The following is a 25,883-nucleotide window of genomic DNA, read 5'->3' on the forward strand; positions in this document are numbered from 1 at the left end:
TTCCCTTGGCCTTTGGGATCTGTAAACTCATTGGTCCTTAGGCTCATGTCCACCCAGAGGGGAAATATTGTAGAGGTTTGTAGTTCCCCCATGTAGATCTTGCCGCCTTGCTCTCTCCAGTAGTTACTTTAGCTCAGAGAGCCACTTTGTTGGTAGGAGACAGATTTGGGAATCGAAGGAAGAGAGGGAAGCATTAAGCTTCCAGCTCCCAGAATCCTCTCCACATATAATTGTTATTATGCTATTTTTTCATGTAAAGAATTTATAGCAGTAATTTTCGGGGCCAGGTATAATGCTAAATTCATGCCCTAGCTGTGGTGGTAGCATACTACAATGAAACACCTATGCTTAAAAACAGGATTTGTATTTCACATGTAAAGACGCCAAAGTATAGAATGGATGATCAGTTCTTAACGTAACTTCACTTCTGATCCAAGTGAAGACAGCAGTTAAAAAATGATAAATAACTTGCAAGTTGAAGGCATGTCACTCATTTTCACCTTTCTGTAGAGATACAGCTTATGAAGTTAATTTAATTTCTTTACAAAGTATTTTAAACATTTATTAAACAGCTAAAGAGAATTTCTTCTTTAGTAAATGCGAAGAAGCAGCCGAGCTTCTGTACTGTGCTTGTATCTTTGTTCCCCTCACAATGCCGTACACATAATAGGTGCTCACAAAACACACAAACTATATATAACAAGCTAAGGAAGTTCTCATTATCTATGAAGGTGGTGGCCATTCTGGTCTTTTAATAAATCAGACTGTAACATTCATACCATACATTTTACTGTAGAATTCTGGGCTGGATTTTCTGTTGAGTAAACTATCATTGAGCTTCCCAGGAGGCCCTGGTGTAAAGAACCTGCCTGCCAATGCAGGAGACCTGAGAGACATGGGTTTGGTCCCTGGGTCAGGAAGATTCCCTGGAGAAGGAAATGGCAACCCACTCCAGTATTCTTGCCTGGAGAATCCCATGCACAGAGGAGCCTGATAGGCTACAGTCTATAGGGTTGCAAGGAGTTGAACATGGCTGAAGTGATATAGCATGCACACACACAAACTATCATTCTCTACTGTTGCTCTAAAGTAGAACAGAGTTGTATGAAAGTATAGTAATAAATTATTTTTGTGCAGCACTTTATATTTTGTGAAATACTTTGATCTTCACAACACCTTTGTGTGGACAGAGCAAATATTACCATCTTTTCTAAGCTGGAAGTTAATGACCAGATAAAGGACACAAAACTAGTAAGCAGTGGAGCAAGGACTAGAGTGCAGATCTAGCTCTGTGTGGTATATACATGCACACATATTCTAAAAGAATCTCTTTTTTGCAAGAACATGAATATGTATTGAGACTTTAGCAGTTGAATATGAGATGAATGTTTTGCAGACATAGATTAGTTCAATTAATGAGGAATTGGGGGCATTGATTTGAGTTTTAAGGGATTAAAAACATAAGAGTTCAACAGTCTTTCCTTTTGCTGTTTGCTGCGTTTGCTTTTGGTGTTAGATCCAAAGAAATTATTTGCATGACCCTGTCAAGCAGCTCACCACTTTTCTTACCGTTTACTGGTATCTACGAGGTCAGTTTTCTTCTAAGAGCTTTATGGTTTCAGGTCTTACATCCATCCAAATCTTTAATCTATTTTGAGTAAATTTTGTGAATGGTATAAAATAGTCACCCAGTTTCATTCTTTTGCATGTAACTGTTCAGTTTTCCCAGCACCATTTATTGAAAAGACTGTCCTTTTCCCTATATTCTTTGATCTTTTGTTATAAATTAATTGACCATATACATGTCTGTGGGTTTATTTCTGGGTTCTCTGTTCTGTTCCATTGTTCTGTGTGTCTCTTTTTATGCCAGTACCATACTGTTTTGATTACTGTAGACCTGTAATACAGTTTGAAGTCAGGGAGTGTGATACCTCCAGTTGTGTTCAGCTTAAGATTGCTTTGGCTATTCAGGGTCTTTTGTGGTTCCACACCACAAAATTTTATGATCAAATAGTCTAATGGGTTATTTTTTTGAGATGTAATTCACAGACTATAAGAATCGCCCTTTTAAAGTGACAGTTTTAGCATTTTACAGAGTTGTGCAGTCATCACTGCTGTCAAGTTTCAAAACATTTTCATCACCTCTAAAAGAAACTCCATACCCATTAGCAATCACTTCTCTTTCCTCCTCCCCCGGCCCCTTGCAACCACCAGTTTACTTTCTGTCTCTGTGAATGTGCTATATGGACATACAAATGAAATCATATTACATGTGTCTTTTTGTGTTTGCCTTCTTTCATGTGGTGTAAATTTCATCTGTCTTGTAGCATGTAGTACCTCATTCCTTTTTATGACCAACGTTCCTTTGTATGGATATACCACATTTTGTTTACCCATTCATTGGTTGATGCATATTTGGCTGGTTTCCACTTTAGGGCTGTTATTTTCTGTGAACATTCATGTACAAATTTTGACAGTGGGCATATGTTTTCAGTTTTTTGAGTGTATACCTAGGAATGGAAATGGTGGGTCATCTAACTCCATGCTGAGCCTCTTGGGGAACTGCTGTACTGTTTTCTAAATCAGTTGCACCATTTCATGTTCCTATCAGCAGTGAATGAGAATTTCAGTTCCTCTATGTCCCTGCCAACACTTGTTATTATATGCCTTTTTGATTAGTCATCCTGAGTGGATATGAAGGGATATTTCATTATGATTTTGAAACTGCAAGGAGATCCAACCAGTCCATTCTGAAGGAGATCAGCCCTGGGATTTCTTTGGAAGTTATGATGCTGAAGCTGAAACTCCAGTACTTTGGCCACCTCATGCGAAGAGTTGACTCATTGGAAAAGACTCTGATGCTGGGAGGGATTGGGGGCAGGAGGAGAAGGGGATGACAGAGGATGAGGTGGCTGGATGGCATCACTGACTCGATGGACGTGAGTTTGATTGAATTCCGGGAGTTGGCGATGGACAGGGAGGCTTGGCATGCTGCGATTCATGGGGTCACAAAGAGTTGGACACGACTGAGCGACTGAACTGAACTGAACTGAACTGAATGATACTGAGCTGGAGAAGGAAAAGGCAATCCACTCCAGTATTCTTCCCTGGAGAATTCCATGGACAGAGAAGCCTGGCAGGCTACAGTCTGTGGGGTCACAAGAATCGGACACAGCTTAGTGACTAAACTACTACTGCTTATGATCTGAGCATCTTTTCATGTACTTACTGACCATTTGTATATTTCCTTAGGAGAAATATCTTTTCTTTGCTTATTTTTAAATTGGGTTGTCTTTTCACTATTGAGTTGTGAATATATACACATATATATATTGAGTTGTGAATATATTTTATATATTCTGAATACAAGACCTTCACTAGATATTTGCTTTATAAATAGTTACTCCCATTCTTTGGACTGTCTTTTTATTTTCTTGGTCATGTCCTTTGAACACAGACGTTTTTCATTCTGATGAAGGTCCAGGTCTTTTTGTTGTTGTTGTTGCTTATGCTTTCATATTGTCATATCTAAGAAAACTTTGCCTAATACAAAGTACATTTCCTTATAAAGTTTTGTAGTTTTGTTTCTTTCATTTAGGTCTTTGATCTCCAAAACTTGCATGTTTTTAAAATTTTCTTGCTCTGTTCATTCCTCTTAGGAATAGCCTCTACTTCCAAAATGCTTCATGACTCAGCTCAAATGTCATTTCCCCCAAGAAGTCTTCCTTGATTTCTCCATATGTGCCCCAATCCTTCATACCATGTATAAATTATTTTCTCTTTCTCTGAATTTTGTTTTAAAGCGTTCCCTTCTACTTTTTATTATGGCAAGTTGTACATTAGGAAGAAACCTTAAGAATCATCTCGTTTAACCCCCTAATTTTAGAAATACAACAGATAGCTTGCACAGAGCTCTTACCCAAATGTTCAATTGGATATTTAATGGCAGAGACAGAAGTAGAACTTGAGTCTTGCATTTCCAGCCTGATTATTTTTCTACACACAGAATTTGTAATATAGACCTTTCTTAAGCTCTTTTGCAGTATTTCACCATGGACCTGTTAAAGTCTGTGTACAATTTCTCTGTAAGATGTAACCTGTGAATTCCTGGAGGTCAAGGAATTGTTTCATTTCTCTCTGTATCTTTATAAACATTTCTCAGAGACTTTTTCCTGCTAGAATAAATAAATGAATAATGCTTTGGTTTAGAAAATTAATATTTTTAATATAAGATTACAATGATACCCCCCTTAGATACCTTTTGAAAGAAATTGATACGTTGAGGCCTGTAGGGGGCAGCCCAACACAGCAAGTTTTGATTGCCCTTAGTAAGCTACCTACTATTCTCTGAGATCGTTTTCAACTTAAATTGCTTCTTATGTGGATTTTTGAAAAACGAAAGTAACAATTAATGACAAACTTATTTGATGGGTTTTTTTTTAATTGTCTTGTATAGGAATGGAAAGTTTTTGATGCAGATGATATGCTGTTTTGTTTTTAAAGCATTTGTGTTTTTGTTTTGTTTAGTCACTGAGTTGTATCCAACTCTTTTGCAACCCCATGGGCTGTCGCCCGCCAGGCTCCTTTGTCCATGGGATTTCTCAGGCAAGAATATTGGAGTGGGTTGCCATTTCTTTCTTCAGAGGATCTTCCCGACTGGGTCGAATCCTACATTCCAGGCAGATTCTTTACCATCTGAGCCACCAGGGAAGTCCTTTAATGCCACAATAGCACAGATAATATAATGGCAAATGTTGTCCCTAATTTATTGTTAGAGAAGTTAAAGCATGCAAATTAATAGTATTATCACAGACTACTAGTTATTATTAAATGAAGTCTGTATTTTCTTATTAATTTGTTACACTTAGCTAGGTCATTGTTTCATTTACTGTTTTCAAGAATAAAAAACATTGCTGGTAATTAAAGTAAGCTATAGACAAATAACAACAATACCTAACATTTATTGAGTATTTGTGTGCAGGTACTATTTGAAATACTATTTTACATGCATTCATTCATTTATTCCTCATTACTGTCCTCTGGGACATATGCTGGTACTGTCCCCATTGTGTGGATGAAGTAATTGATTTTTTATTGAAAATTGCCCAGGATTACTCAGTAAGTGGAAGAGCTGGACTCTGAACCCAGGCAGTCTGGCCTCAAAGCTCTCACCCTTCATCACTGTCCCTTGGATACTTTGTTAAGCTCATTACTTTTATTTTCTTACTCCTTTCTATCACAACTTTCCATTTGAGACTGTTTTCCAGTTTTTACACACATCAGGCTTCTTATTACTCCACCCTTTCTGTTGTTTCCTGCTTTTCTTCGTCGTCTTCTTCTAGTAGAGAAAATGCATGGACAGAAAGTAAAAACACGACATCCTCCCTTTAGTGCAAAGAGATTGAAACAGATAGTTAAAGTTGTGTGGTTTTCTTTCTCTTTTATTTACAGAATGCTCTTTTTTGAATTACCAATTAAGCAGTTTTTAGTGAGCACATTAAAACATGAATTCTCAAATTTAGGGATGGAATGAACTTCTCTCTTCCTGCTTAAGCATGTAGTACCATGGGATAATTTTAAGAACTGAAATATTAAATATCTTATTTTTAAAAGATAGATTGTGGTAAGATAGGCTTAATTATTTCACTAAAAACGATTTTTTAGATCCCTTTGCAAAAAAATTCTTAGTTGTGATAAGATCCTTATATTTTATTATGGTATTCTAATATATGTAAAAATTAACCTTACTTCCAGGTATTGGTGTGTATTTTCTTTCTCATTCTTTCCTTTCCATAATTTCAACTTTCCTTAAACACTCTGAGAATATGAGTAGATATGGTTAAAATAAATTAGACTCCAACTAGTCAATTTGACAAAAGCTTAGGTTAACTGAGAGGCATAAAAAATGGTAATTTGGCTAAAATGAAAATAGAGCTGTTTCATACCTAAGTGTTCAATGGTATTTAAATCACAAAATAAGATCTTAGTGTGTAATTTTTTAAAGAAAATATTATCAAATAGTTTACTCCTTGGTTTATTAAGGCACCTCATATTACAGTTAATATTTCAGTTTCTTGGAGGAATTGTCACCCTATTCCATGGTTAAGCTACACCTTAGGATGGTCATCAGCTGCTTTAATGAGTAGATTTATTATAGCCTTCCCATCTTTTTCTAACTGACATGGGTTTTAGTTTCCTGATTTACTTCTGGCCTAGTGAAGTCTTGGTAGGTGCTAAGCTCAGTCCCTGTCTAAAGAATGTTTATTTCTTCAGCCTTACTTTTCAGAAAGATTTCCAAGACCCAGATCATCTCTGCGTGTGTCATTATCACAGTTTTCTCTCAGTCTGTTTCCATCTCAGAGAATGCCACCGTCCAGAAATGATGCTCTGTAGGGTCATCATTTAATCTGTTGACAATTTCATGGTGTAAGAAAATTTGCTTAATCACTTATCTATTCCAATAGTGAAAACTACCTTCTGATTTTTTTTTTCTCTTCTTCTCATAAATGATTTTCATGTAACAGACCAGAAGACACACCACCTGTCTGTTAAGAACAGAATTACTAGGCCTTAATTCTTAGTAGTGGTTCCTTCTTTTGGGTAAATATAAGAATTGCTTTTGGTCTAATTACTCATACTTCTAAAATAACTACTTACTAATAATTTCAAATAGGTAATGTATGTGTGATTGTTTAGGAGTATTAGAAGGAAAAACCAATTTAAAAACACAAAGGCTAATATTCCTATTATTTGTGGCCTGAGCCTGGAAGATTTTGTTTTGGCATTTTATATCCTGGTGTCTTAACTCTTTGGTGAAGTTTGTGTCTTAGTTGTTGGATCATACCCATTTTTTTTTTAATCTTGTTTTTAATTTTCAGGGTTTTGCAGGAGTTTATATATTTGATTCATGAGTCTTGCAGGTTGTTTATAATAAGACAAGTACTAAGCAGATGATATAAATACAGAGATTTGTATAGATATATTGATGTGTGTACATCAGTTGTATTGATATTACATATAGATGCAGAACTTGATATGTGCATATTTGAAATTTCTTGAATCGTTAGCTAATCAAGTTGCTTTTGCAGAGGATTGTGCTGTATTAAAATGTTAATTCTCAGTTAAGAAATGTAGTCTGATATAAACAGTCAATTGCATTGTCTTTTGATGCCTTGGGAGCATTTTACAGAATATATCTTGTCTCAAACAAGATGTATCTCTCAAAGGTCTGTTTTCAGAAAAACCCTATAAAGGTAAAGGAATGTCAGTGCTGGTTCAAAGAGTTACTGTTTGAGTGTGTTGCTTGAAGCAGGTAATGGGTAGTGAGAGCTCTCTATCAGTGGAATGATGAGTCTTGATCACAGTTAGGTTCCACAGAATTGGATCTACATTTGGAAACTGAGTAGACCATGTATCTACGTTGGGTGTGATCTTTTCATGAAAGTCACCTGTCTGCTATGTTGTTACACAGTTATGTACATGACATAAATTAATTAAAATTATACTAATTGTGAAATTGTACGAATTAGCAAGGTGAGGATTTCAAATGATTGTTGAATTCACTGAGGAATGATTTGTATATTAGATGTGTGGCTAAGTTCATGTGCACGAAACTCTGAGAAGTCAAACTAATGTTACTTATTATTGAACTTCATTAACCATGTGTTCAGTTCAGTTCAGTTGCTCAGTTGTGTCCAACTCTTTGCGACACCATGAATCGCAGCACGCCAGGCCTCCCTGTCCGTCACCAACTCCCAGAGTGCACTCAGACTCACATCCATCGTCAGTGATGCCATCCAGCCATCTCATCCTCTGTCGTCCCCTTCTCCTCCTGCCCCCAATCCCTCCCAGCATCAGAGTCTTTTCCAATGAGTCAATTCTTCGCATGAGGTGGCCAAAGTACTGGAGTTTCAGCCTTAGCATCATTCCTTCCAAAGAAATCCCAGGGCTGATCTCCTTCAGAATGGACTGGTTGGATCTCCTTGTGTTACACCATATTAAATCTGTCTTCAAAACATTGTAAATGATTATTACATTTGAAATGTAGAAAATTAACATACTAAGAAATAACATGTCTTTAGAACTAAAGACTCAGAAATCCAAGGTAGTATTCTTAACATTTTGTCTAGATTTTTCAAAATGTGGATAAGAGAAACATTTCACATGGATGACAAGAGTTTGTCCTGCTCATTTAAAATTTGAAAGAAATAATGTATTTCACTAGGTACTTCTGTCCTTTTAGTCTTTCCTTCCTTTCTTTTCTTTTCCTCCTCTATTTTTCTTTTTCTTCATCTTTCTGTCCCACCTTATTCTTATACAGAGCCCTCCCTTTTCTCTACCTCACTAATCTGAAAAGTTTTTACTATGTAATAAAGCATTTCCTATTTCAATTAAAGTTTTGAAGTTTACTTTTAAAAGCAGAGCTTTACTAAAGGAAAAATACCTCTATTAGCTTACATTTAAAATCCTTTTCATCATGATGAGCGTAATTATCTGTTACTTCTAAGAAGTAAGCCATAGCTAATTTCTGACTCTGCATCCATGTTTAAAGTGACTTAGAATCAGCTGGGGACAGTTCTGACGTCTGCTTATGTAACGCAGCATTCATACTCTTCACTAGGTGTTCATTTTAGCTACAGATGCTTCATATAAAACAGGGTAGAGTAGCTTTCAAAAAGATCTACACATCAAAGTGTAACTTGAACTCTGGTTTTTACGTTGCTTAAGGAATCCTTAATGGAGTAGAACTAACAAATTTGTTCTTCCCACTAACACATTATCGTTTTAAAGCTTTAAAACCTTTTTTCTTCCATGTCCTCTGAAGCCATAGCACATACAATTGGATAGTTTTAGTATTTTGGAATGTTTTAACAATATCCACATTAAATGTCATTCTATTTCATGCTTGGTGCAAAGAAGGTTTCCTTCAATTGTAATTAATCCTGGAGAATAATGATCTGCTTTTGGAATGATAGATAAAATTCCTTACATAAAAGAGCTGTATTTTAAGTTGAAATACACTCACGCTTTAGTTTGGCTGATAACTGTTAGTAAGTGCAGTGAGGATGTCTTTTAGCTACAGTGTATCTTCTTTTGCCTCATCACAGTCTTCCATTTCTCAGATGGATAAGCTGTCATTAAGTTACCCAAGAATTAATCTTTACTGTCTGTGGCCCTCTTAGAACCTTACTTTAAAAATCACCGCTTTACTGTACTACTAAATAAGAAAACGTTTATGCAATTTTTAAACCTCCATAGTGGAAAGAAACCTGTAATTTTTACTTGCTATATTGGTGGTATTGAAAAATTATCTTAAACTAAAATTCTGTTGGAATATATTAGCCTGTTTTGGATTTCTATAGACAGTACTCTCTTCACATATCATGTTCTAAAAATTTGAATTTGTAAAGGTGATAGGACTTGTTATTATAAGTAAAAAAAAAAAAAAATTTAGGATAGGCCATGTAATTAGTAATGAAATTGAACTATGATATTGGTACTGTAAACCCTGACCTGCATTTTAGAATATCATTCCTTATCATTCTAATAAAGTCTTAAGTCAAGAAACTATGAGAGGAAGAGTCCCTCTTCTCTGTTCAGGTCATGGTAATGTGGGTTGGAATCAGACGTTCCGCTCCGAGGAAGGAAAGGCTGTTTCTCTGCTGCCCTAACTGGTGGGGAGGGTTCTGGGAAAGCTCAGAAATCGTAGACATAAAGAGTCTACAAGCTGGGCAGTTGTCCTTGATCAATAAGGACATTTTTTTTATAATCCAGACACTGTATTTGGTATGATACATTAGTTCTATTTTATATAACACCTTATCGTTAAATTCTGAATCCATTTTAGTAAACTGCCATCCACTTTAAACTAGGTTTTATTATTTCAAAACTTGAGACTTCATTTTAAGTATCAGAACATGAATTTTAAATGAGTTAAACAAATTAAGGGAAACGTACTTAAATTCCCACAAACAGCTTTAAGATTGCCATGATGCTATATAACTTTTAAAGAAAAATCTATAATTTTTGTAAATTGATGAGGGCAGGAATATTTCTCTAACATTATTTGGAGGCTCTTGACCTCATTTGGAAATTTTAAATTGGTGGAGTATAATTATTGTTTCTTAAGAACTCATGAAATAAACATAGAATGATGAATAGTTATAAATCAGACTGTGATGAATCTGAGTTGTCACTCTAGAAGGCCTCTTCTACTTCCACCCATTTGAGGACTTTGTACTAACAGCTTCATTGAAGTATAACTTTGATATCAGAATTCATCCTTTTGTCTTTTTGGTTCTGCTGCAAGGCAAGCGGGATCTTAGTTCCCCAACCAGGAATTGAACCCATGCTCCTTGTGGTGGAAGTATAGAGTTTTAACCACTGGACCATCATGGAAGTCCTAAAGTTCACCCTTCTAGGTGTACTATTGATTTTTTAGAATATTCACAGAGTTGGTGGAACCATCACTATTATGTAATTTCAGAACATTTTTATCACCCCAAAAAGACCCCATCCCTAATTAGCAGTCACACCTCATTCTTCCTTCCTTCCAGCCCATGACAGATTCCCCCTCCCCTCCAGTTCATGGCTACTACTGGTCTTCCCCTGCCTCCCCAACCCCCCAGATTGGTATATTCTGAGCCTTTTGTGCAAATGGAATTTTAAAGTATATGGCCTTTTGTGTCTGGCTTCTTTCACTTGGATTATATTTCCATGGTTCATCAATGTTATGGCACGTTTCTGTTCCTTTCCTGTTTATGGCCAAGTAATACTCCACTGCTTGGAAATACGACGTTTTGTTTATCTATTCACTGATTGGTGGTGGTTTGGATTGTTTCTACCTTTTGCCTATTATGAATAAATGCTGCTATGAGCATTAATATACAAGGTTTTGATGGACATATGCTTTCAGTTCTCTTGGGTAGATATTTAGGAATGGAATTGCTGGGTTATGTGGTAATTCTGTGTTTATCTTTTGAGGAACTGCCAGATTATTTTCCAAAGTATATATGCCATTTTACATTTCACTTACCAAGTATAAGGGTTCCAATTTGTCTACATCCTTGCCAACATTTGTTATTTTCTATCATTTTAATTATAGCCATCTTAGAAGGTATAAAGGGGTATATTACTAATTACTAATGATGTTAAACATCTTTTCATATGTTTAATGACCATTTGGATATCATCTTAGGCAGGATATCTTCAAATCCTTTGCTCTTTTTAAACTGGGTTTTCTTTTTATTATTGAGTTGTAAGAGCCCTGTATATCTTCTAGTCACTAATTCTTTATTGGATACATGATCTGCATTTATTTTCTCCTATATTTGGTTTTATTTTCATTTTCATAGTGCCCTTTGAAATACAAAGATTTTAAATTTTAGTTAAGTTCAGCTTATTTTCTCTTTGGTTGCTTGTGTTTTCAGGTTGTCTCACCAAATCCAAGGCCATAAAGATTTCCTTCTATGTTTTCTTCTAAGAGTTGTATAGTTTTACTGCATTGTTTTTCTTCATATATTTTTTAGGGTAGTCAAGTGCTATTTTTTTTTTTTAATTTCTTAATCAACATATGACTTCAACAGTGAGATTTGTAAAATATTTATCATTTTTTTTTATTTGCTACTTCTAAAATACTCACAGGAATTTATGAAATCTGCTTTCAATGCTACTTCAGTGAATAAATGTTTTAAATGATTAGTATCGAAACAAAAATATCAACATCCTTATATTATAAACTTTATTTAGTTTTCACTATAAAGCCTACAGACCTTACACAAAGGGCTGAGGATCTTGTTGTGCTTTAGTCACTCCTGGCCCAAGTTTAGAAACACTTTTCTAGTGGATAAGACACTTGATAGATCATCAGGAGAACAGAATTTCAATTCTGAGGTCGACACAACCTCTTTTACCCAGATGCTGCTTCTTGCTACTCTGATTTCTATATTTGTACAAATTAAAAGTGCTGCATAGTTATTTTATCTAAGTATACCATAAAGGTAGAAATAATCTGTATATAAACATGTCCTTTAAATCGTCAGTCAAAAACAGTTTATTCCATTACTCTTACAGTAGCTTACCTTTTTAGTATGGCTTTGGATAAAATTAGCAAAGACATTTTTATAGATACTGAAATTTAAACTATGATTCCCCAGGTATGGTTTCGAGATTTTTCAGGAGAAACCTTAGAAGTAAGATAATTATTACTAAACACATCAATCCTAGCACTTTTATAGGAAGCCTCTCATTTGGCCACTCTACTAATAATTTCAAATAAAACATTTTAAAGCAATATAACTTATTTTATAAATCAGCTCATAAACAGCACCAAATTGTTCTCGACCTTAGCAGGAGGGAAATGGTACTTCCCTATAACACATTTTATTCAATGAAAGGATATGAGGAAAACACACACTGTTGCCTATGTTTGAAGACAATTTGCCTTAATTATTTATGTGGCAAAATATATTTGATATTGTCTAGACAGAATTATAATAAATATAACAGTTTAAAGAAGACAAGACATAAACTACAAACCTGATGTGTGGATATAATTCTGATGGGTGCTTTCATTTAATCATAGTCTCAATTAAGACACTGCTGCTTTGAGGATTAAGTGTCCCTGACTATAATAATGACAGCTTTTCAAATGTTAATTATTATTTTTTAGAGTTGTCGGAAATATTAAAAGTGGACTTCAGACTCTGGTAGCATAACTACAGAAAGTGCTTATTTTCAAGTCTCCTATTTCCCTACATGAAGGATAAAAGTGGTCTGATTAAGTGGCCCTGACTCCCCTCTCGCTGTCTCCCTGTCCCCTTCCTTCCCACCATCGAAAGGACTGTTTACTGTAAAGGTCTAAAAGCATTCATTTGAAAATGGTTTGTTCTTTGTACTTAATGAGGTATTGTAATTGTGTATATTCTTAAGCTAATTTTAACATGAGGCTTCTTTTGAAAAGCATGTGATGCAAAATTTGACATGCATGAGTATATCTTAGGCCAGATATGCATGTGACAGTTTGAAGCACGCATCATGTGTCATTGTTGGTAAAGTCTGGCAGCATATCCTGTGTAAACCCCTATTTTCTTTTTCTTTGTGCCCCATATTTATTCTGATTAACAAGACTTCAAAGGGAACAACTGATAGTTGAATACCAATTATTTTTTATTCTCTATGTTTTGGGTTCTGTAAGGACTAAATAGTGTTACTTTTCTTTGGCTCCACATTTAACCGTGGTTTTAAAGAGAGGAATGAAAGGAATTAATCACTGTTAAACAGCTGTTGCACTAGATGTTTTGTATATCTCATGTAATTGTTACAGCAGTCATTCGAATATGTATATTATTCCTGTTTTTCAGATTTAGAAACATACTTCCAAGACTGATGTAATTTGCCATAGGTTCCCAGTCAGTTGTGTTGTGAATTAGAATTCCAGCCAAGCCCTTGCTAATTCCACTGCATTTGACGTTCTACACTTTACATGCTAAATTTGTAGCCCACTTTTCTCCCCTTATCCACTAATATCTGACAGGTACTATTGCATTTCATCTGCCTCTGTGCGTTAGTGGGAAGAGGGCATATGAAAGGGAAGGATTGTGTTTCTGTACTCTGCCTGAAATGATTATCTTTTCCTGTTTTAAGAAAAAATACTCTGTATTTCAAGATGAAAGCTTGAAGACCTATGTTTTCTACTTTGTTTTCATCTTCTTTGGAAACTCCCTACAATTTTACTTTAGTATATTACATTCTACCGCACTTAGCATATTGTACTTTGTAGTTACTGATATGTCTTCCACTCTTATAAAATGAAATTATGTCACCAGTTATAGCAAAAACTTTTGTTTTTGCTCTAGCCGCCAAGTTTATGCTGGGTTTACATTTTCTTATAGCACTTTGTACATATTTCTGTTATCACTTATACATGTATCTGTAACAGTGTATTACAATTAAAGTTCAGTAGATGTTTAATGAGTGGTGATTTCTGATAGATTTGCCCCTGCCCTCTGGTTGTTAGAGATCCTGGACCTGTGTACTACTGTTGGGATAGTTCTCTGATGTTTGTTTTCTTTTGTTATGGCCGGATTCTTTACTGTCTGAGTCTGGGTTATATGGGGGTAGGAAGGCAACCATGAGGATTGTGCCTGGTTGCCAAGACGACTGGGCTTGACTGGAATAGGCAAGAATTTACCCAAAGCATATGAAGTCAGCCTTACTCTCTCAAAATAGGAAATAGGAAGTGAATCTAAGAACTAAAGTCAGAGATGAGAACTGACAAGGGGCTGAAGTGGAATCACAGTCAGGAAAAGAAGATGTGATCAGAAATTGGGAGATTTGTCAACCGGCTAGAAAGCAGAATTTGAAAGGATGTAGGGTAAATGGTTCTGGATGGAGGCTGTGAGCACTCACTGGGGGTGGGACTAATTTTTGAGTTGCGTATTAAAGTTGCTACTCAGGGCTGGTCAGAGATTTTTGTGATTGTAGAAGCTCTGCTCATTTTCTGCTCAATACCTTTTATAACTGCCTGATACAGTAAAAGAGATGAGTTAAAGTAAGAATAAATGAATGAATGAATGAAAAAATCTAAAGTAAGAATAAATGAATGAATTAATGAAAAAATCTATCTGCAGATCACATAGTTTATCCACATCCCTTATATCCACTCCGTCCATCTTCTTTGTCACCGTGCAAATTCATATCCTCAGTATTTCAGATCAAAATCCTGAACCTGGATACTACTACTGGGATGATTCTGTCCCAGCTATTCTAACCAACGGGTTCCGTTTAATCATCAAGTACTACCTGATGTATCAGTAAGAGACCACCCAACACCCCACCCCGGCCTTTTAGTTAAGGGCATTTGTAAGTTTCACAAACAAGTGAATCATCGTGCATCTATTGTGCGTCTTTTTAAGTTGTATGCTTTCTGAATTTTTATGTTTTTCTCTTTCATAGCTTTTAATTGCTTCCTTTCAGTGAATAGAATCTCCTTTTACTATGGATATGATTCTTCCTCTTCTTTACAGTCACTGACTCCATGGTCATTGAATCAGATGTGTATCCTTCCAGCTGTAACTTGCCATTTTTAACAAACCAACATTTCTGACTCATATTGATATACTATATATGACCCAAACAGCAAAATAAGCCCTAATGTTATGTAGTAACAGGGAGACAACAAGAGTAGTATGTCTTCTTATCATAATCCCTATTTTATATTACAACTGAATATAAAATACATGTTAGTATTTAATAAATTTCTGTTGCATGTCAAGTCACATTTAATAACATTAATAGCACTTATTGAGCAATTACTGTGTACTAGGCATTCTTCGTGGGAAATAGATGGGGAAACAGTGGAAACAGTGTCAGACTTTATTTTGGGGGGGCTCCAAAATCACTTCAGATGGTGATTGCAGCCATGAAATTAAAAGACGCTTACTCCTTGGAAGGAAAGTTATGACCAACCTAGATAGCATATTAAAAAGCAGAGACATTACTTTGCCAGCAAAGTAATGTATGGTCATGTATGGATGTGACAGTTGGACTGTGAAGAAGGCTGAGCACCGAAGAACTGATGCTTTTGAACTGTGGTGTTGGAGAAGACTCTTGAGTCCCTTGGACTGCAAGGAGATCCAGCCAGTCCATTCTAAAGGAAATCAGTCCTGGGTGTCCAAAGAGTTTACTCATTGGAAAAGACTCTGATGCTGGGAGGGATTGGGGGCAGGAGGAGAAGGGGACAACAGAGGATGAGATGGCTGGATGGCATCACCGACTCGATGGACGTGAGTTTGAGTGAACTCCGGGAGTTGGTGTTGGACAGGGAGGCCTGGCGTGCTGCAATTCATGGGGTTGCAAAGAGTCGGACACAACTGAGCGACTGAACTGAACTGAACTGAGGCATCCTTGTAAATGCTTTACATAAATTAACATGTATAATCTTCACATGGAGTTGTAACAAACTCCATATTATATAACTGGAATTATATAGTATGTAATCTGAGATTGACTTTTTATGTGCAGTGTAATTCGCTTGAGCTCCCTGCAGTTTGTTGCATGTGTTATTAATAGGTTTTTGCACTATTATTACTGAGTAGTATTCTGTGGTATGGGCATACCACAAACAGTTTATCCATTCACCCCTTGAATGACACTGGAATTGTACGAACTGTACATTTGTGTACAGTTTTTTTTGAGAACATGAGTCTGCATTTCTCTGGGAGTACTCAAGAGTACAATTGCTGAGTCATGGTAAATGTGTGTCTAGTCTTGTAAGAAACTGCCTTACTCTTTTCGATAAGAGCTGAACCACTTTACATTTCTACCAGCAATGGTGTGAGAAATCTAGTTTCTCCACATGCTCACCAGCATTTGGTATTATTACTATATTTTATTTTATACATTCTGGTAGATATGTATTCATGTTGTATTGTGGTTTTAATTTGCATTTCCCTAATGACTAATGACATGTCAAACATCTTTTTATGTGCTTATTTGCCATCTGTGTATCCTCTTTGGTGAAATGTCTATTGTTATCTTTTGCTTATTTTCGGATTAAATTCTTTGTGTTTTTTTACTGTTGGACTTTTAGAGTTCTTATTCTGGATATAAGAACTTTGTGGGATATGTAGTCTTGCAGATATTCTCTTTCAGTCTTGTCTTCACCTTCAGAGCAAAAGTTATGTTTTGTTGATAAAGATCCAATTTATCAATATTTCCTTTTAGGGATCTTGCTTTTGATATTAAGTTCTACATTAGTTCCGAATTTAGTCCTCAAGTGACTTTGCCTTTTTTACTTTGCTGTATAAAACCTGAAATGTCATGATTCTGGACCTTTTAATAACTAGACAAGTGAACTTAGAGAAAATAGATTAAAAAGAAAGGAAACGAGTTTGCTAAATTGGGATAGTATTAAGTTAAAATATTCATTACAGTGCTCTAAAACTGTTGATCATGGTGGTGGTGGTGTGGTGGTAGTAGCGTGTGTTTTAGTGTATATTTAGATGGGTGTGTATACCATGTCGCTCAGTCGTGTACCATGAGGGCCTCCCTGATAGCTCAGTTGGTAAAGAATCTGCCGGCAATGCAGGAGATCCTGGTTTGATTCCTGGGTGGAGAAGATCCCCTGAAGAAGGGATAGGCTACCCACTCCAGTATTCTTGGGCTTCCCTTGTGGCTCAGCATGATTGTACTGTGTACATATTTTATTAACTTGAAAACTATGCAGTGCAGATATTACCTCCATTTATACTCAGCATATGTTTTCAAACTTGATTGACTAAAATTTTATAAATTTAACTTAAAATTTTTTACAAATTTGATTCTTGCTGCTTCTGTTCAGTTTATCTCCAAGGTAAATCACAGCATAACTTTTGCATGTAAGGGAAAATTCTTATTACAGTAGTGAAAGTGCCTGAGTAGAGAAAGGCTGCGGCACAGCCAGCCAGTAGCACCCCAGGTTTATATTCCATTTGATGTTTTAAGAAAGGACTAACGTAACAGTTGAAAAACGAACAGGGGCCGTTTCAAACATGACTTTACCAAGTCATTTCTCATGAGAAAGTAATTCTGTTTCTTGGAAGTCCCTAAAATAGTTTGCAGATTTACAGATATATGGCTAGATTAAGTGTTGTGGTGTAGTTCTATTATAGTGGCTTTCTTATCTATCAGACAAGGATTCAAATTACCGTGGATATTGTTACCATTGTCTGGTTTCATGTATACTAAATCGAAGTTTAAAGAATTCATGTTCATGGAATTTTCGTATTTTAAAAATGTTTGCTGAATTCAAAATGAAGATAGCTTTTAAATATATCCTAGCATAATTTAGTCTTTGCTGAACTCGAATTTAGGTTTAATGAGATCTTTAAGAAATTTGCATGAATTTACCCTCCATTCCCATTGCCCTTCAGAACCTCTGTACAGTACTTGAATTCATAATCTGTCTGTGGCCAGCTTCTGTTTTCAAGATAAATAGCTCTCAAAGTTGAATGTTTTCTAAGAATGAGAATATAAGCTTTTAAAGGCACTTGAACAAAATTTAAACATAAAATATGTGTTAGATTTTTTTGTTTGGAGTATTTTAGGTCTTTGTCTTTTAATAAGGTTTTTTTGTTATATGAGAAACAGAAATTTACTTTGATGAAAGTTTTCTTGGTTACAGTCTGTAGGATTTACTTGGAGTATATGTTAATAGTTCTGGAACTTCATCCTTCCCCCCAAGCAAATAATATTATAAAGACTGTTGAAGTTATACCTTTATTATAACTGCTCCATTTTGGGAAAGAGTTGAAAAAAAGAGAAGTACAGAGAAATTGCAGGCCATTTTTTCTAGGAATGTGAGTAGAGGAGAATTGCTGGTTTTTTAATACGTAGCTAAGATTACTTGGCCTTTCCTGTTTAGCATATTGTTTTCAAATTACTATAATGTATATTAGTACAGCTAAGCCACCTCATAATTCTGTCACTCAATAAGGGACAAGTGAATCTTGAAAAGATTTGACTTTGCTGAAAGCCTTAGTATTATCAGACTAGAGTATGGATGATACATTTGAACAGTTTTTGTATTGGGGGTACAGTCCTGCCCCTCCTTTTCTCCTGACCAAGTCCCAGTTGTCATCACATAGGCTTGCATCATTCAGAACAGCCTCTCACCGGTCATCCTGATGTTACCTCTTCCCCAAGTCATTGTACACGGTGCTGCTTTCCATTAGCCTTCAGAAGAAAGCCTCTTTCATCACGTCACTTCCTCTGCTAAAAAGTCTTAAAAGCCTCTTCATTGCCTGGAAGATAGAAAGCCCTAAGTGGGTGGTGGCTATTTTAAATGATTACTGCTGTCCCCTATTCATTTCTTTCTTCTCTGAACTCCTCAAACCTGTATCATCTTCACATAGTGAATCCTTGATTGTTCATAATATTCTGAGTTTCACCTGTGGGAAAAGTATGAGCTTCCTAAATTGAAGGGTTTCAATCACACTTAAAAAAAAATTTTTTTTTAGTAAGGTATAATTGATCTACAGTTTTCTGTTAGTTTCATATAGTAAAGTGAATCAGTTATACATATACATAAATCCACTGGTTTTTTTTTTATTATTTTCCTATATAGGCCATTATCATGTATTGAGTAGAGTTCCCTGTTCAGTTATACTTCTAAAAAATGAAGGGTTCAATTAGTGAAGTGAATTGCATTATATTTAATGCATATTTATTAAATTTTAGTTTTTTCTCATGCTTTCCGTATACGTTCAACTGTATTATTTTAATACTGTTTTGATATTTATTATGTATTCACTGAACACACAGTATAAAGCCAGGAGAAGTAGTCACATACTTGCACCACATTTAGCTTTTCTTACATTTTATTTTAGTTCATGTCTATACTTAAAATCAGGTTTTCTTCTTTTTTTTTTTTTTAACCAAATCTGGTTAAAGTTATCTTGAAGAAGTTGAGATGTGCCTCTGTGATTTAAAAATAAACAAGCCCCCCCCCCCAAAAAGTTACCTTTAATGGGTAGGTATTTGAAATTATTTTCTTATAAAATATAAGGTATTACTCTGTTCCTGTAGATTTTCATGATTTTTCATTCCAAGAAGCTTAAAACAAAAACTTAACATCTTAAAATGAAAAAACAGTTAAGAGTTGTGATGGGTGTTATTCTCTTTATCATTTATTTATACTTGGCAAAAGTCTCCCATTATTCCTAGAACAAACTTCAGAGATGGGGAATGTCCCAAATTTCCAAAGAAACTGGGTGTAAGATCATAGAACTCATAACGACAGTGCTGTTACTCATAGACTGGCTGATTCCAGAGCCTCTGCGCTCTGTCACGGGAAGGCTTCCATCAGACGTTGCTCCGCTTCTAGAGAGGGAGTTTGAGAAAATTAAACCTAATTTTTTGAAGGAGCAAGATGTTGAAGCTATTAGCAGTCAATTATGACAGTGCTAATAATAACAATTATCAGAAGAAATGTACCTATTATTTTGATTTTTGAACCTATAGAAAAGTTTTAAAATAGTAAAACAACCAAGACCATATAAGACCCTTCACCTGGATTCACCAGTTATTAACCTTTTTTCACATTTGTTGTCTCTTTTTCTATACACACGCTCTCTCTCCCCTCCCCTAACCATTTGATTGTAGGTTTCAGACATCATGGTACCTAATCCCTGAACATCTGATCATGAATTTCTTAACAGTAAGGGTATTGTCCTTATAAACATTATCACACCTAAGAAATGTATCATTAATCTAATATTATCTAATGTTCATCTGATATTTCCCCAGTTATTTAAAAAATGTCTTTTATAACTGATCTTTTTAAATTCCTTTCTTCAATCCAGTATTCAGTCAGAGTTTATGTTTTGTATTTAGTTGTGATATCTTGTCAGTCCCTTTTAATCTTTTTTTTTTTTTTTTGCTGCCTCTGACTTTTTTTAAGTGTCCAGGTCAGCTGTGTTTAAAGTGCTGCATGTTCTGAATTTGCCTTATTGCCTCCTGTGGTTAGATTTCTTGGATTTGTGTTAAGCATTTTTAGCCATAATACCACGTGTGATGTTGTATGCTTCTGATTACACTGTATCTGTATCAGACGGCATCTCATGCCAACTTTAAATTTCTAATGTATTAATTCATAGCTTGTAGCAATAGAGACTTAATTGTTTGGACCCTTTTTTGATTTCTCAAATAGACAACAACTGAACGGCCTTTCATTCAGAAGCTTTTTCGACCTGTGTCTACAGATGGACAATTGCATACACTAGGAGATCTCCTCAAAGAAGTCTGTCCTTCTGCAGTTGCTCCTGAAGGTAATATAATTGACAACATTAAAACATTTCTTTCATTCCTCTTTGTTACTGAAGTAACATAAGAATTCTGTATTTATAAATAACATTCATTAGTTACTTCAGTAAGGTATTTTCATTATCTTGTAAGGAAAAATCTTTTGAAACAGAAGCACTTAATACTTAACTATTTCATAAGTTATTGACACTAACAGAATAAGAAACATTCTCTTTAGCAAACTGAAATATGATTTTAAAGTCACCCTCTTATATTTTGGGGCCCTGTGTTTTTCATTTGTGAATTCGATTCTGGTAAACGTTGTAATTTTAATCTTGCATTGTGTTTCGTCATTCTAAAGAAATAAGAGATAGTTTTTTAAAAAAAAGTCTTACATTTGGTTGATATTTTAAAGTTCAAAATATTGAGTAATGGATACATATTTTATTTGAAGTTTTTGCTGCTCTTTAATGTTTTACTGAACATTATTCTCTTAGGATTTAATATTTCACAAGGCTGGTCAAAAAGTCCTGTTTTATAGTCCTTATTTTGTAACTTAGGTTAAAATTGTTTTCCTGTCAGAAGAGGAAAAATAGGAAAATCGCTTAATTGCAGCATAAGAAACACAAGGAAAATGCGGCAAACTAGGGGGAAAATGCTATCAATCCCTAACTCATAGAGACTACTCTTGACACACACATGCAGATATATACTTGAATATTTGAGAGGGTATATGTGCATAAATTTATATGTCCTCCTTTTTTCACCTGATATAATATGATATAATATGATAGTTCTTAAAAATTCTTTAAAGCCATTTTTTAAAATGTCATGGCCCTTGGTATCTATGTACCATAATTTGACCATCACCCTATCACTGAATGCCTTGTCTTATTGTTGGTTACTGTGCTGTAGGAGAAATTTCAGTGGCATAGTGCTGTGTTTGTTAATATGTTGCCTAGACTTGTATATGTTATATAGAAAAACATTAAAAACTTACCACTTTAAGTCTTTTATGGTAAGAGGTAAGGCATTAATAAATGCAAAGGTAAATACTTCAGTAGATCATGCTGTGTTTCTTATTAACATATCCTACGCTGGGATGATGGCAGTATTATTTACATGACTTGTAACTATATCACATAGTTCAAGAGGCGTTTAGTATCTATGGAAATGGTTTGCCTACTCAGTAGAATTAGAAGTAATAGGATTGGGAGGAATATTGACATTTCAGCCTAAAAGACTAAACAAAGAACATAGAGCTCAGAATATGTGCCGTTTGGCCTGTTAATCAAATATGCTTCCTTTTTCTGGCATTTCTCTGTGTATCTAGCACTTTGAAAATACACAAAGGCTCAATAGGATGGAAGAAGAGGGACATCTAAATACCATCAGAACCAGTTCCAGAAGGGACTGATAAAAAAGATCATTGACTACTACCTAAAGCTGTGAAAATTGAGTAAGGTTCTCTGGCAATCTAGTGGTTAAGACTGCACTTCCACTGCAGGGGGCATGGGTTCAGTCCCTGGTCAAGGAACTAAGGTCTTAGAAGCCATGTGGTGCAACGAAAAAGCAACATGTTTCATATATATGTATATATATGTATGAAATATATATATATATTTATAAATATATATCTATATATATGGAGAGAGAAAGAGAAAGGCCTTACTATGTTATTTGTCAGCTTCCCTGGCAGCTCAGCTGGTAAAGAATCCACCTGTAATGCAGGAGACCCCGGTTCGATTCCTGGGTCGGGAAGATCCTCTGGAGAAGGGATAGGTTACCCACTCCAGTATTCTTGGGCTTCCCTCATGGCTCAGTCAGTAAAGAATCCACCTGCAATGTGGGTGACCTGGGTTTGATCCCTGGGTTGGGAAGATCCCCTGGAGGAGGGCATGGCACCCCACTCCAGTATTCTTGCCTGGAGAATCCCCATGGACAGAGAAGCCTGGCAGGCTGCAGTCGATGGGGTCACAAAGAGTCAGACACGACTGAGAGACTAGGCACACAAGAATACTATACTAGGCAAAGTTTCTGTTACTGTCATACACATCCTCATATCTCTAATGCTAGGTGAGTGTTTACTCAGTATTTCAATTCCTGAGTTCTTTGTGTTATTACTTGAAACATTATTTATAATCTTTGAATCATGACATAATTAACAGTAAGTTGATTATAATACTATCTTAAAATCTTAATCTATCTTTATTGCTACCTAGTCTTCATTTTCAGTAAGAGTTTGCCTTAAGTAATTGTTCTGCCATTCAGTGATTTTTATTTAATTTATAAGTCATGACTACAATCTAGTTTTAGAATACTTCTAGCACCTCACAAGTTCCCCTGTGTGTTTGTAGCTAATTTCTGCTCCTGCTGCCAATTATAGACAACTATTGGTCAGCTTTCTGTCTAGAATTTACTTCCTTTAGATATTTCACATAAAGGGAGTTACACAAAATTGCAATTATTTTTTTCTATTTGATGTTTTTGGGTTTCATTCATATTGTATAAATTAGTAGTTTGTTCCTTTTTATTACTGAATAGTATTCCAGTTGGGTGACACATTTTGTTTATTCACCAATTGATAGACGTTTGAGTTTCCACCTTTTCACTTTTATGACTAATGCTGCTATAAACATCCATATACAGGCATATATTTTCATTTTTCTTGAGTAAATCTTTAGGAGTGGAATGGCTGGGTTGTATGGTATGTTTATGGCTAATTTTTAAAGAAACTGCTAAACTTTTCCAAAGTGGCTGCATCATTTTACAGTTCTACCCACAATGAATGGGGATTCCAGTTTCGTCACAGTCTCACCGTTGTACATATTTTCTTGTCTTATTATAGCCGTCCTCGTGTTTGTTGTATAGTGGTAGCTCACTTTTTAAAATTTCCCTAATGACTATTGTGTTGAGTATTTTCATGTGCTTATTGTTATTCATGGATATATTTGATGAAATGTCGCATGTAAATCCTTTTCTTAATTTTCATTGTATCTTATTACTGAGTTCTGAGAGTTATTTATATATTCTGCCTGTTAAGTCCTTTACCAGACATGATTTGTGATTATTTTCTCCTAGTCTGGGACTTATCTTTTCATTTTCTTTTGAAGAGTAAAAAATATTTTATTTTTATGAAATCCTATTAAGGTTTTTTACATATTGTGTTCAGTTAAATAATCAAAATTTTTTTCTAGTAGATGATACATTTATATAGTTCCAAAATCCAAAAGTATATGAAAGAATTTAGTGAAAAGTCTCTATCTCAACTCCTATACATAAAGCCCTGACTCGGTTCCCCTCTCCAGAGACACAACCAGTGTTGCCATCTTCCTGTAAATCCTCACAGGGATAGTTAAAGTTTTTATTTTTTGAACTCAAGTTGTAGAAATTTGGACTGGGATAGTCCCAGTAGCTTTAGAAATAATCTTACCATTGCAGTTTGTTTTCTCCATACTGTAAGAGTGTGTTTGTGTGTGTGTTTCAATCTATTTAATGTCTGTTTTGCCAAATTCTTAAAGATTTGGGCATATAGACTAGTTTTCCCATTTGAAGTTACGAGATTAATCATTTTTATTGCTGACAGAGATGGGACCCATAGGCTGCCCCCACTGCAAGCATTTGCCTTCAGTTATTCACTTCTCTGCACTCTATTTTTCTGTCTTTTTGAGTACTTTATAGTATTTTAATTAAAAAATGCTTTTATCAATTAAGAGTAAATTGAAATCACACCAGTCAGAATGGCCATCCCCCAAAAGTCTACAAACAATAAATGCTGGAGAGGGTGTGGAGTGTTTTGCACTGTTGGGGGGAATGTAAATTCATATAGCCACTATGGAAGACAGTATGGAAATTCTTTCAAAAACTAGAATAAAACCACCAGATGACCTAGCAATCCCACTACTAGGCATATACCCTGAGGAAATCAAGATTGAAAAAGACACATGTACCCCAGTGCTCATTGCAGCTCTATTTATGATAGCTAGAACATGGAAGCAACCTAGATGGCCATTGACAGATGAGTGGATAGAGAAGCTGTGGTACATAGATGCAATGGAATATTACTCAACCATAAAAAGGAATGCATTTGAGTCAGTTCTGATGCGGTAGGTGAACCTAGAGCCTATTATACAGAGTGAAGTAAGTCAGAAAGAGAAAAACAAATATCACGTACTAGCCATATATATGGATTCTAGAAAGATAGTACTGATGAAATTATTTGCAGGACAGCAGTGGAAACACAGACATAGAGAACAGACTTATAGCCACAGGGGTGGGGGGAGGAAGAAGAGGGTGGGATGTATGGAGAAAGTAACATGCAGATTTATATTCAGTTCAGTTCAGTTCAGTCGCTCAGTCATGTCCAACTCTTTGCGACCCCATGAACTGCAGCATGCCAGGCCTCCCTGTCCATCACCAACTACCGGAGTTTACTCAAACCCATGTCCATTGAGTCGGTGATGCCATCCAACCATCTCATCCTCTGTCCTCTGCCCTCAATCTTTCCAGCATCAGGGTCTTTTCCAGTGAGTCAGCTCTTCACATCAGGTGGCCAAAGTATTGGAGTTTCAGCTTCCAACAGCAGTCTTTCCAGTGAACACCCAGGACTGATCTCCTTTAGGATGGACTGGTTGGATCTCCTTGCAGTCCAAGGGACTCTCAAGAGTCTTCTCCAACACAGTTCAAAAGCATCAATTCTTCTGCACTCAGCTTTCTTTGTAGTCCAACTCTCACATCTGTACATGACCACTGGAAAAACCATAGCCTTGACTAGATGGACCTTTGTTGCCAAAGTAATGTCTCTGCTTTTTAATATGCTGTCTAGGTTGGTCATAACTTTCCTTCCAAGGAGTAAGCATCTTTTAATATCATGGCTGCAGTCACCATCTACAGTGATTTCGGAGCCCCCAAAAATAAAATCTGACACTGTTTCCACTGTTTCCCCATCTGTTTGCCATGAAGTGATGGGATCAGATGACTTACATTACCATATGTAAATTAGATAGCCAATGGGAGTTTGCTGTATGACTCAGGGAACTCAGACCGGGACTCGGTAACAACCTAGAGGGATGGGATGGGGAGCGAGATGAGAAGGAGATTCA

General features: G+C 35.7%; 1 protein-coding gene across 5 annotated transcripts in view; it reads left to right on the plus strand.

The window, feature by feature from the left end:
* Positions 1 to 25,883, plus strand: part of ATG5 (autophagy related 5) — a 112,958-nt gene that overhangs the window by 75,410 nt on the left and 11,665 nt on the right. For all 5 annotated transcript variants that reach the window (XM_055535310.1, XM_055535311.1, XM_055535309.1 and 2 more), the window contains one exon: positions 20,690 to 20,807. In XM_055535310.1, the coding sequence (XP_055391285.1) occupies positions 20,690 to 20,807 (118 nt within the window). The remainder of the gene's footprint in view (positions 1 to 20,689; positions 20,808 to 25,883) is intronic.

Source organism: Bubalus kerabau, chromosome 9, assembly GCF_029407905.1.
Source record: "Bubalus kerabau isolate K-KA32 ecotype Philippines breed swamp buffalo chromosome 9, PCC_UOA_SB_1v2, whole genome shotgun sequence".
Lineage (NCBI taxonomy): Eukaryota > Metazoa > Chordata > Mammalia > Artiodactyla > Bovidae > Bubalus > Bubalus kerabau.